The following is a 12,921-nucleotide window of genomic DNA, read 5'->3' as shown; positions in this document are numbered from 1 at the left end:
CAGCAACAGTAGTGAGAGCAACAGTCGTGACAGTAGCAGCAACAGCAGTGACAACAACAGCAGTGACAACAACAGTAGTGACAATAGCAGCAGCAGTGACAACAACAGTAGTAACAGTTGCAGCAAGACCAGTAGCAGCAACAGTAGTGACAGCAACAGTAGTGACAGCAACAGTAGTGACAGTAGCAGCAACAGCAGTGACAACAACAGTAGTGACAGCAACAGTAGTGACAGCAACAGTAGTGACAGCAACAGTAGTGACAGTAGCAGCAACAGCAGTGACAACAACAGTAGTGACAGCAACAGTAGTGACAGTAGCAGCAACAGTAGTAACAGCAACAGTAGTGACAGCAACATTAGTGACAGTAGCAGCAACAATAGTAACAGCAACAGTAGTGACAGCAACAGTAGTGACAACAACAGTAGTGACAACAACAGTAGTGACAGCAACAGTAGTGACAGCAACAGTAGTGACAGCAACAGTAGTGACAGCAACACTAGTGACACAGCAAAGCAACAGTAGTGACAGCAACAGTAGTGACAGTAGCAACATCAGTGACAACAACAGTAGTGACAGCAACAGTAGTGACAGTAGCAGCAACAGTAGTAACAGCAATAGTAGTGACAGTAGCAGCAACAGTAGTGACAGCAACAGTAGTGACAGTAGCAGCAATAGTAGTAACAGCAACAGTAGTGACAGCAACAGTAGTGAGCAACAGTAGTGACAGTAACAGCAACAGTAGTGACAGTCACAGCAACAGTAGTGACAGCAACAGTAGTGACAGTAGCAGCAACACATTAACTGCAACAGTGAGAGCAACAGTAGTGACAGTAGCAGCAACAGTAGTGACAGCAAATAGTGACAGTAGCAGCAACGGTAGTGACAGCAACAGTAGTGACAGTAGCAGCAACAGCAGTTACAACAACAGTAGTGACAGTAACAGCAACAATAGTGACAGCAACAGTAGTGACAGTAGCAGTGACAGTAGTAACAGCAACAGTAGTGACAGCAACAGTAGTGACAGTAGCAGCAGCAGTGACAACAACAGTAGTGACAGTAGCAGCAAGAGCAGTAACAGCAACAGTAGTGACAGCAACAGTAGTGACAGTAGCAGCAGCAGTGAATACAACAGTAGTGACAGTAGCAGCAACAGCAGTGACAACAACAGTAGTGACAGTAGCAGCAACAGCAGTGACAACAACAGCAGTGACAACAACAGTAGTGACAATAGCAGCAGCAGTGACAACAACAGTAGTAACAGTTGCAGCAAGACCAGTAGCAGCAACAGTAGTGACAGCAACAGTAGTGACAGCAACAGTAGTGACAGTAGCAGCAACAGCAGTGACAACAACAGTAGTGACAGCAACAGTAGTGACAGCAACAGTAGTGACAGCAACAGTAGTGACAGTAGCAGCAACAGCAGTGACAACAACAGTAGTGACAGCAACAGTAGTGACAGTAGCAGCAACAGTAGTAACAGCAACAGTAGTGACAGCAACATTAGTGACAGTAGCAGCAACAATAGTAACAGCAACAGTAGTGACAGCAACAGTAGTGACAACAACAGTAGTGACAACAACAGTAGTGACAGCAACAGTAGTGACAGCAACAGTAGTGACAGCAACAGTAGTGATAGCAACACTAGTGACAGTAGCAGCAACAGTAGTGACAGCAACAGTAGTGACAGTAGCAGCAACATCAGTGACAACAACAGTAGTGACAGCAACAGTAGTGACAGCAATAGTAGCAGCAAAAGTAGTGATTGCAACAGTAGTGACAGCAACAGAAGTGACAGCACCAGTAGTGACAACAAGAGTAATGACAGCAACAGTAGTGTCGGCAGCAACAGCAGTAGTGACAGCAATAGTAGCAGCAAAAGTAGTGATTGCAACAGTAGTGACAGCAAGAGTAATGACAGCAACAGCAGTAGTGACAGCAGCAACAACGGCAGTGACACCAACAGTATTGACAACAACAACAGTGGTGACAGCAACAGTAGTAACAGCAACAGTAGTGACAACAACAGTAGCAGCAACAGTACTAACAGCAGTAACAGTGACAGCAGCAGCAACAGCACTGACAGCAGCAGTAGTGTCAGCAGCAACAACAGCAGTGACAGCAACATTAGTTACAGCAACAGTAGTGACAGCAACAGTAACAGCAACATTAGTGACAGCAACAGTATTGACAGCAACAGTAGTTACAGCAGCAGGAACAAAAATGACAGCAAACAGTAGTGACAGCAGCAGCAGTGCCAGCGACAGTAGTGGCAGCAGCAGTAGTGCCAACAACAGTAGTGTAAGTAACAGCAGTGCCAGCAACAGTAGTGGCAGCAGCAGCAGTGCCAGCAACAGTAGCGGCAGCAGCAGCAGTGCCAGCAACAGTAGTGGCAGCAGCAGCAGTGCCAGCAACAGGTGGCAGCCAGCAACAGTAGTGGCAGCAGCAGCAGTGCCAGCAACAGTAGTGGAAGTAACAGCAGTGCCAGCAACAGTAGTAGAAGTAACAGCAGAGCCAGCAACAGTAGTGGCAGCAGCAGCAGCCAGCAACAGTAGTGGCAGCAGCAGCAGTGACATCAACCTTTGTGGAAGTAACAGCAGTGCCAGCAACAGTTTTGGAAGTAACAGCAGTGCCAGCAACAGTAGTGGCAGCTGCAGCAGTGCCAGCAACAGTAGTGGCAGCAGTAGTGCCAACAACAGTAGTGGAAATAACAGCAGTGCCAGCAACAGTAGTGGCAGCAGCAGCAGTGCCAGCAACAGTAGTGGCAGCAGTAGTGCCAACAACAGTAGTGGAAATAACAGCAGTGCCAGCAACAGTAGTGGCAGCAACAGCAGTGACAATATCAATAGTGGCAGCAGTAGAAGTGACAGGATCAGCAGTGACAGCAACAGTATTGACAGCAGCTGGACTGACAGCAACTGTAGTGACAGCAGTAGTAGTGGTGGCAGCAGGAGTGACAGCAGCAGCAGTGACAGCAGCATTAGTGACATCAGTAGTAGTGACAGCAGCAGTAGTGACAGTAGCAGTAGTGACAGCAGCAGTAGTGACGGCAGCAGGAGTGACAGCAGCAGTAGTGACAGCAGTAGCAGTATTGACAGCAACAGTAGTGACAGCAGCAGTAGTGACAGCAGCATAGTGACTGCAGCAGTAGTGACACAGCAGTAATGACAGCAACAGTAGTGACAGCAGCAGTAGTGACAGCAGCAGTAGTGATAGTAGCAGTAGTGACAGCAACAGCAGGAGTGACAGCAGCAGTATTGACAGCAACAGTATTGACAGCAGCAGGGTGACAGCAACAGCGTGACACAGGAACAGCAGCAGGAGTGACAGCAGCAGTGACAGCAGCAGGAGTGACAACAGCATTAGTGACGGCAAAGTGACAGTGACATCAGCAGGAGTGACAGCAGCAGAAGTGACAACAGCATTAGTGACGGCAGCAAGAGTGACAGCAGCATGAGTGACAGCAGCAGGAGTGACAGCAGCAGAAGTGACATCAGCAGGAGTGACAGCAGCAGAAGTGACAACAGCATTAGTGACGGCAGCAAGAGTGACAGCAGCATGAGTGACAGCAGCAGGAGTGACAGCAGCAGAAGTGACATCAGCAGGAGTGACAGCAGCAGAAGTGACAGCAGCAGGAGTGACAGGACAACAGGAGTGACAGAACAGCAGGAGTGACAACAACGGCAAAGAGGAGGGTGATGGGGTGCTGGGTAGAGTAACACCGTAAACGAGAAGGGAAACAGTGTCTTATTTTAGTTAAGTGTCCCTATGGGAGAGTCTTACAGCTGAGCCTAGCGTTATGTAGGCTCTAGGATCAGATAGCATCTCCAGGAGTGTCTTACCACTGAGCCTAGCGGTATGTAGGCCATATGGCGAGGTGGGCTCCATAGTAGAGCCTCATTGCTGAACTTAACGTTATGTATGCTCTAGGATCAGGTCGGCTCTTCCAGATGAGCCTCACTAGCGTTATATAATTTTTGGGGTCAGATAGGTTCCTACAGAAGAGTCTTATCACCGTTATAATAGGCTCCAAGGTGAGTAAGGCTCCAGAGTAGAGCCTCATTATAGCTATATAGGCTCCAGGGCTAGGTAGGATCCCCCGGGAGAGTCTCACTCCTGAGCCTAGCGCTGTATAGGCTCTCGGCCACGGTTGTCGACACTCGCCTGGCCATTTATACTAACCAAGGCTGACCCTGTTGGCCCGTCCTCGCCCCTGCTAAGACTAGGAGAGAGAGAGAGTATATTAGATAGAAATAGGAGGCAAAGACAAATACAGACACAGACACATTAACAGACAGAAGGCACAGACACATAAACAGACAGAAGACACAGATTCATTAACAGACAGAAGACACAGATACATTAACAGACAGAAGACAGACACATTAACATACATAATAAGGGAACTATTTATATTAAGACGCGTGTTGGGACCAAACACTACTCCTCACAGACAGACAGACAGACAGACAGACTAACTGGAGGGAGGGTCACGTTCTGATGGTGACAACTGATCCCTCTATGTGTGTGTGTGTGTGTGTGATGATAAACAAGAGACGTACATAAGATTTATATCATGAGCCAAACGGACAAGAAAACAAATCAGTGATCGAAGAGAGAGAGAGAGAGATGAAGGAAATGGGAAAAAAAGGAAAGAAAGGATGTAAGAAGGTGGAAAAACCAGGGAGGTAGTAAGGGCGTGAAGGAAGAGGGAAGGATGGAGAGGAAGAGGTGGTGGAAGACAAGAGGAGAAAGGGTGATAGGGGGGGGGATGTAAGGTAGAAGGCGAAGGAGGAGGAAGAAAAAGGATTTGGAAAAGAGGGAGAAGGCAGAGAAGAGGGATTTGTCGGAAGAAAGGGAGGGAGGTAGATAAGTAAGAAGAGACAAAGGGAGTGATGCAGTGAGGGAGAGGGGGAGGGAGAGAGGGAGGGAGGGGCGGAGGAAAGAAGGGAGGGAGGAAAGGAAGGAAGAGAGGGAGGGAGGGAGGGAGGGAGGGAGGGGCACTTGTACCCACATAAATTATCCGACACGCTGTCAAAGGTCCCCAGCACACGATACTCTCCTGGGGAACTCCTCCCTGATACTGCTGCTGTTATTACAGTTACTACTGTTACTACTTTTACTGTTGTGACTACTGTTACTACTGTGGCAACTACTACTACTACTACTATACATTAAGTAACACACATTAAATTACACACTCATTAACTAGCACATATTGAGCAACACATGTGAAGTAGCACACACACACACACACTCTCGGTAGCACACGTTAAGTAGCATACATTAAGTAACACACACTCGGTAATACAGGCTGTTAAGTAACACCCACCCCGCTACTGTTCCCTGTCTCTACAAACACACGAGAGACTGTCCTTTTTGTCCGTCTCGTATCATTGTTGTTTTTGTGTCCTCCTCCTCCTCCTCCCCCTCCTCCCCCTCCTCCTCCTCCTCCACCAATAAGACAGCTATTACATATAATGACGTAATGCATTGACTATAATGAATCTTTAGTTAAAGTACAACTTATTCACCTGGATACAATAATTCAGCAATAAGTAAGACAACTTAACCCTTGGCTATGATAGCTTAGACCTTAACTACATTAATCTAGCCCTTAATTACAACAACTTAACCTTTGACAATGATAACTTCGCCCTTGAGTACAATAACTTAGCCCTTGAGTACGACAGGTTAACCGAGGATAACTATTCACTTAAACTACTCGAACAGAATCACTTTAAGTAATAGTCTTCATGAGCGACATTCACTACTAAGGAGTAAGTTTATGCTTCCTTTCATCTGACGTTTATATTTTATGTAAACATTTTCTTTATTTATGTCGCAGTTTGGTATAACACTGAACTTCTTCCTTTAATCTATATTTGATAGTTTTTTCTTAGTGCACACTGTAAATCTTCGAGTGTTCTGTTCTATTTTTTCATACTTTCGGTGATTTTCATTTTATTTTATCAAACGCTTAAGAGTACCTAGAAAGATCATGGCATAAAAATTACCAATAAATATTTTATTTTAATGTTTCTGTGACTAAACAATAAAAAAAATAATGTTCATTAATTTTTAAGAGACTTAAAGGATTCCTGTGGTGGCGTGCGACACAGGGCGGGAGATGGGAGGCAAGGTTCCAAAACTCCCCCAGGGAGGAGCGGCGGGTGTCCGGATGTCAACACTCACTCGGTCTGATGGGGCAGGGATTTTATGGCCGCCTTATTTACCTAACTTTGTGGTCATTTCCCTCCTACTGAGCCTCCTACTGAACCTGAGGCTGCGTTTTTTTTTTTAGGAGAAAATATTCTTATTCCTTGATGACAGAATATTCAACGTCTTTTTTTTCGTTTCCGGAGACAAAAGTCAACTCCATTTTGTCCTTGCCTAAACAATATCCAACACATTTCACCCAAAACACAGATTCCTTGATCGACTCTCACGGTCCACACTCCATGACGCTTATTGCTGACGTTTACTCAGTTATTGATATAGTACGCTATGTGAGCTTCCATCATTACTAATATTAATTGTTATAGTATGTACTGTAATTGTCATGTTATTTTCCCCGTCTGGTTGACATAGACATACAGACGATGATATCTTGATGTGATGACTTTTTTTTTTGCTGACTCTTCTTTCACTTCTTCGTGTTTCTTATTATGTTTCTTCTTCCATTTTCACGTTGTCTCCTTAACTTATTTCTTTTCTTCTTCCTCCTCACATTTTTCCTTCTTGTTCTTCTTTTTCATTTTATTTTGCTGTCTTCTTCTTCTTCTTCTTTTTCATTTTATTTTACTGTTTTCTTCTTCTTCTTCATTTTTATTTTACTGTCCTTTTCTCCTTTCTTTTATCTTCATCTTCATTTCTTATTATTATTTCATTATCATCTTCTCTCTTCTTTCTTTTTTCGTCTTCTAACGTTTCTTCACCTCTCAAAAGTATTTCACCCGGGCGATAGTTTATCACATTTCCTGGTTAAGCAGAAGACAAGGAAACCGTCCCCTGTGTTTCCCTCTCTCCCTCACTCATCACTAAGAGGCTTAAGTTTTCAGTGGGATGCGATCCGGCTGTCGCTAAAGCCTCCTTGGGACTGAGTACCGTCTGTAGAAGGCTTCAGTGACATGTAGACCCATTTGTAAAGTGAGAAAAGGGTCACAGTGTTGAAGCTCTCAGTGGGTTGAAGAACTATTTGAGGAAAGGTCTCAACAGGATATCAAGCCATTTGTAGAAGAATTCAGTGGGGTGAGGGCCTATTGTTAAAGCCTTCAGGAGGGCGAGACCCGTTGCTGAAGCATTCAGTGTAGGAGAGACGCTTTTGGGTAGATATCTGGTTTGGTAATCCCTAGGCATGTGATTATTGCAGTAAGAATTTTATTTTCACTTTAGTTATAATTTAGTTTCATCATTATTGTGACTGATGAACTCTATAAGATTAATGAGTTTTCTTTGTTATTATTATCACTAAAGGCAAAGATGAAACAATAATTAAACAGTATGATATGTTGTTTGTCAGTGTCTGCGCCGACCTACCAGCCACATGTAGGAGGTCTTCATGTCATAACCAGATCTTGACACCCTTGTTTTATCATCTTCTATGTCAAAACATTTACCCCACGTTCCCTCCTCTCTCTTCCTCCCAACCCATCACACCACCCCCCTATACCTTCTCTTCAAGTCTTTCCTCCTTTACCTGACATCATCCACATTTGATAAGTAGGACAGTAATTACGCTAATTATGTTAAATTATGGTACATATCAAACACTTAAAAGTCGAACAGTGTATCTTTTTCCGTGAGCGCTTAACGTGTAAAACATAAGACAGTGGGAGGCGCAGCTCGTGAAGAATAATGAAAAATTGGTCTGTGCTGCGTCAAACTAGACTTGTAAAAAAAAACAAAAAAAAACAAAAACATTCTCCTAGGCGACAAAGAAAACATTCCCAGTCAAGTCGGGAACGGTAGAAACTAAGTGACAACTATAGGCAGATATATCACATAATGTACAATGAAAGACAAAAGACGTGTCGTGAAATTTTGGTGAAAACATATGCCGAAAGGCTAAAACTTTTGGTGTGCTCTGCCTTGTGGTAGGGCTCTCATAATGTTTCACGAGTTATATTTTATCTTCGGACAAAACCGCGACACGACTTTTGTCTTTGATTGAACATGAAGTACAAGTCGATATATTTTTCTTTGACTAAGCTTTAAGATGCGGGCAAGTCTTAGGTGCGCACAAACTCTTGATAGCTTTACACTGTGTTGAAGGTGACCCCTGCGAAGTAGTGTGTGGTGATAGTAATGATGTTTGGTGGTTATGTGGTCATGTGGTATTGGGTGGTGGTTTATGTGTGGTAGTGTGGTGGTCTGGGCTAGCGTTAGTCATTGTGGTTGAGTGGGTAGATGTGTGGTAGCTTGGGTGGGTTATGACATTGTAGATGTTAGTAAATGTATAGATTATGAAGATAGGTTTTCACAGGGTTTACTCTATAGGGCGCCCTACCCCTTCTCATGAACGTTTCAGTAATCCATAGGCAATCCCTACGAATATCGCTTCTTCAATACCAACCGTAGGCATTGCCTATAGGGATACCCTACGCTCTACGTTCTTAAATACCTCCTATTATTTCATATTATGGAGCCGCAACGGGCAGTACCTTCGGCCGTATTCAGGAATTCTCGCAAGTGAGTGCATCCGGGTTCGATCCTCGGGCAGGGTAAAACTATGGGCAAGTTTCTTTACGTCATTTTCTTTTGTCTATCAAGCAGTAATTGGGGACCTGGATGTTAATCGACTTGCGGATCGTGTTCCGGGGTAACGGTTAGCTAGCACAGTTAGCGAGTTGCCCCGTCTTCTCGGACTACTCCTTGACGCTGGGTCATGCAGCTCATTTACTTAGGGTGTAGCTGTTGTGTTGGCGATAGCTTCTACACCCTAAACAAATTCACGCCTAGGTGGCCCTATGTGGCCATCCTCGAACATAAGGGGCAACTATTAATTTTAGTATGTATGCAGGTATCTAGTGTATGCAATGCATGTCGTATTTGTGTGTGTGTGTGTGTGTGTGTGTGTGTGTGTTTGGGTTCACATTTCCGGCAGGTGAGGGAGACAGTTGGCGATCACGAAATTTTCTGGCAGGTGTTATTAGACCAGACACGAGTTTTGGCCCAACACGATATTACAGCCTCCTATATATCCGGTAGCCTTCCATGTATCCGGCAGTTTCCTATGTATCCGGCAGCTTTCTATGTATCCGGTACCTTTCTATGTATCCGGTAGCTTCCTATTTATCCGGCAACCTCCTACGTACCCGGCAACCTTTTATGTATCCGGCAACCTCCTACGTACCCGGCAACCTTTTATGTATCAGGCAACCTCCTATGTAACCGGTAGTCATTTATTTATCCGGCATCCTTCTATGTATCCAGTAGCCTTCTACAGTTTGTATCCGGAAGCCTCATCCAGCAGCATGCTTCATATCCGGCAACCTCCTCTGTATCTGGCAGCCTCCTACATATATGGCACTCCCTATGTATCCGGCAACATCATATGTATACAGAAGCCTCTTATGTATACAGCCTCCTATGTATATAGCAGCCTCCTATGTTTCCGACTGCCCCCATATGTATCCGTCAGCTTTGTGTATCCGAGAGTCCCTTAAGTATCCAACAGTTCCATGTATCCGAGAGTTTCATATGTATCCGACAGTCCCTTAAGTATCCAACAGTTCCATGTATCCGAGAGTTTCATATGTATCCGACAGTCCCCTTTAAGTCCAATTTCCCCCTATGTGTCCGACAGCCCCCTATGTATCCGACAGCCCCCTATGTGTCCGACAGCCCCCCGTGTACCCGACAAGAGGGTGATCAAAGACCGTGGTCGGCCCGGAGAACCAACAGAGGGTCTGGCGAGAATCATGTTGGTCGTGACCTGCAGGAGCATGTGGTGTCCGGCAGCCGCCTTGAGAGGACCTGTGTGTGGTGGTGGGGGGAGGGTATCAGAGAAGGTGGGGAGAGAGAACGAGAGGAGGGAGAGGGAGGGAGCGGGAGGAGGAGAGAGAGGAGGTAGGTGAGGGGGAGGGAGGAGGGAGATGAAGGAGGGAGGGAGGAGGGAGAGGGGGTGGGGACACGGGGGAGGTAGATGGAGGAAGAGATGGAGGAATGGATGGAGGGTGTGAGGGATGGAGGAATGGATCAAGGGAGTGGTGGAAGAGAATGAGGGGGATGTACCAGGTTTTATGGGGTGGGGAGGGGGGGCGGTGACCTGTGGTGACCCTGCGAGAGGCTACCGATGCTTGTCGCGGAATATTATTGTGAGTCTTAACGTCCACGGCAAAAAACTTTTATTGTTGACCTCTGTTGGTAATGCGAAGCGGGTTTATAACTTTCCCCTTTGTTTTAGCATTGCAAATGGCCAGATAACGCGCTCGTAAAGAGAAAAAAAGATCTGATATTGTTTTTGTCACTACTGTATGAAGGAGGAAGGTTGTCAGGACCCCACTATGGTCAAGACTTCGTCAGGGATCTCAATACTTGAACACAAAGTCGTTTAGACCACAACAACTCTGGCATTTGTCAATTAACTAGTGATATCCCTTTATATATCAGTACCTAACTGTTTAAATACCAATAAAAAGGATATTTACCAACCAAATACAAATATGAATACAAGTCTTTATACAGCAGGAAATCTTCCTATTTTTCAGGTAAATATCAATGACTTTTCCGCTTATGAGAATCCAAGCGGTTGAAACAAAAAGAAACAGGAGGAAAATAATTGATTAATACGTTGTTGATTCGTACATTCCGTGGCAGCTCAGCAGTCTGTATGATAATTTTCTTTTGTTTACACGAAGCGTTGCAAGTTAGAGGCAGCAGACCAGCTCATTCAAACGCTTGATCCCGGGACGCTTGACAAAGGAAGGGCAGAAAATTGTAGACAGCAGATAAAGAACAACAACAACCAGAGAAGCTGTGTGTAAACATTATACTCTAGCAGCCAGAGTTGGATAAACACTACGCTCTGAAGAGTGATAGAGTGTGTAGAGGTATTGTGTTCCCATGGTCAAAGTTCCTACAAAAACATCACGTACTAAAGAGCATTTGTCATATTCAGTGCATAAACTTTTTATTTTATAAAGTAATAGAAAGCTTGTGTATGCTCCAACATTCAAAGAGTCTCTGTAAACATTACTGTATATACTAAAAAGTATTAATCACAACCTTTGTATAAACCAATAAAGAGAGATTATAAATACAAACTTCACAGTATTAATCAACTTGTTGATATATACAAAACACATAATAACAAAGACTTGCTAATAATCACAGACCCCCAACTATAAACAAAATAAATTTCAACCCGAAAAAATAAACATTTAAAACATTATATTCTTCTGATAGATAAATTTGTCACGTTCATAATGCTTGAAGAGAAGTAATAATAATCTTGCCATGTCAGAGCTGCCCTGAGGCTAGACCTGTCAGGTCTCTCGTACCCTCAGGTCTATTTATTGTATTATAAAAATGGTCTGGGGTTTAGTAGTGAGGGGCGCGGACCTGGATGACCACTGGACTGTGTCTGCAGAGCTCCGTGTGTTGTTCTCAATTACCAGGATTTACATAACGATGAAAAAACACAACAACGGGAAACGCAAGATGAGTGTCAGCTACTGTTGGTGGTGGTGGTGGAGGATGGGTGGAAGGTCAGAGGTAAGGAGGGAGGGAGAGAAGGAAGGAGGGAAGAAGGGAGGAGCAGAGGGAGGGAGGGAGGAGAAGAGGGAGGGAGGAGTAGAGAGAGGGAGGGAGGAGAAGAGGGTGGGAGGGAGGGAGCAAAGGAAGGAAGGAAAAGAGAGAGGGAGGGATGAAGGAGGGAGGGGGAGGAGAAGAGGGAGGAGGAGTAGAGGGAGGGAGGGGGAGGAGGAAGGAGGAGAAGGAAGGAGGGAGGAGGGAGGAGTAGAGGGTGAGGAGGGAGCAAAGGAAGGAAGGAAAAGAGAGAGGGAGGGATGAAGAGGGAGGGGGAGGGAGGATGAGAAGGAAGAGGAGGAGAAAGAGGGAGAGGGTGAGAAGGAAGGAGGAGAGAGGGAAGGAGGAGAGAAGGAAGGAGGCAGGAGGGGAGGGAGGAGGAGGAGGGTGGGAGGGAGGAAGGACTGAGGAAGGAGGAGAAGAGGAGGGAAGGAGGAGAAGGAAGGTGTGTGAGGAGGGGAAAAGGAAGGGAGGAGGGAAAGAGGGTGGGGAGAGAGGGAGGGGAAGAGGGAGGAAGGAAAGAAGGAAGGAGGGGGGAGGAGGAGGGAGAGAGGGAAGAGGGAGGAAGGGGAGGAGGGGAAGAGGAGAGAGAAGGAAGGTGGATGAGGGAGGGAGGAGGGCGGGAGAGAGGGAGGGAGGTAAATATGCTAATGACACGATGGCTATATAGATATATAGATATATATATATATAAATTAATATAGGCAGAGGAGGAAAGGGAGAGTGGGGGCAAAGGGGTTAAGGATTCGATCCTTAATGAAAAGATAAATAGAATGGATCTATTGGGGAAAGATAAAGACTAATAGATCTTGGGAAGTAAATATATATATATATATATATATATATATATATATATATATATATATATATATATATATATATATAGCCTATATATATATATAAGCTGATAGACAGAGAGATTGTAAGATGACCAGATTGAAAAATAGGAAATAAAATGAGAACCTAACCTAACTTGACCCAACATTACCTAACAACGTAACTGAATCTAACATTACCTAACTTGGCGCACCTGATGAGAGAATTAACTGGTTCACAACACTTGTCGACACATTCACTACACAACTTTGACCTATACCAGTAATACACCAATTATAATGACAAGAACGTAACTCAAAATTAACTTTTACTCACACACACACACACACACACAC

General features: G+C 44.8%; 1 protein-coding gene across 1 annotated transcript; it reads left to right on the top strand.

The window, feature by feature from the left end:
- Nucleotides 1–241: 241 nt before the first annotated feature.
- Nucleotides 242–3,302, top strand: LOC121871551 (dentin sialophosphoprotein-like; the record flags this gene model as incomplete). Its single annotated transcript, XM_042373995.1, is given in 7 exon segments — nucleotides 242–502; nucleotides 504–710; nucleotides 712–797; nucleotides 852–2,170; nucleotides 2,229–2,415; nucleotides 2,914–3,130; nucleotides 3,168–3,302. Coding segments are annotated over 7 exon segments (2,412 nt in total), but the record flags the coding sequence as incomplete, so codon positions are not given.
- Between the last annotated feature and the right edge of the window lie 9,619 nt (nucleotides 3,303–12,921).

This window comes from Homarus americanus, unplaced genomic scaffold, assembly GCF_018991925.1.
Source record: "Homarus americanus isolate GMGI-L3 unplaced genomic scaffold, GMGI_Hamer_2.0 scaffold45698, whole genome shotgun sequence".
In the NCBI taxonomy this organism is placed as follows: Eukaryota; Metazoa; Arthropoda; class Malacostraca; order Decapoda; family Nephropidae; genus Homarus; species Homarus americanus.
This window is presented reverse-complemented; position numbering and strand designations above follow the sequence as displayed.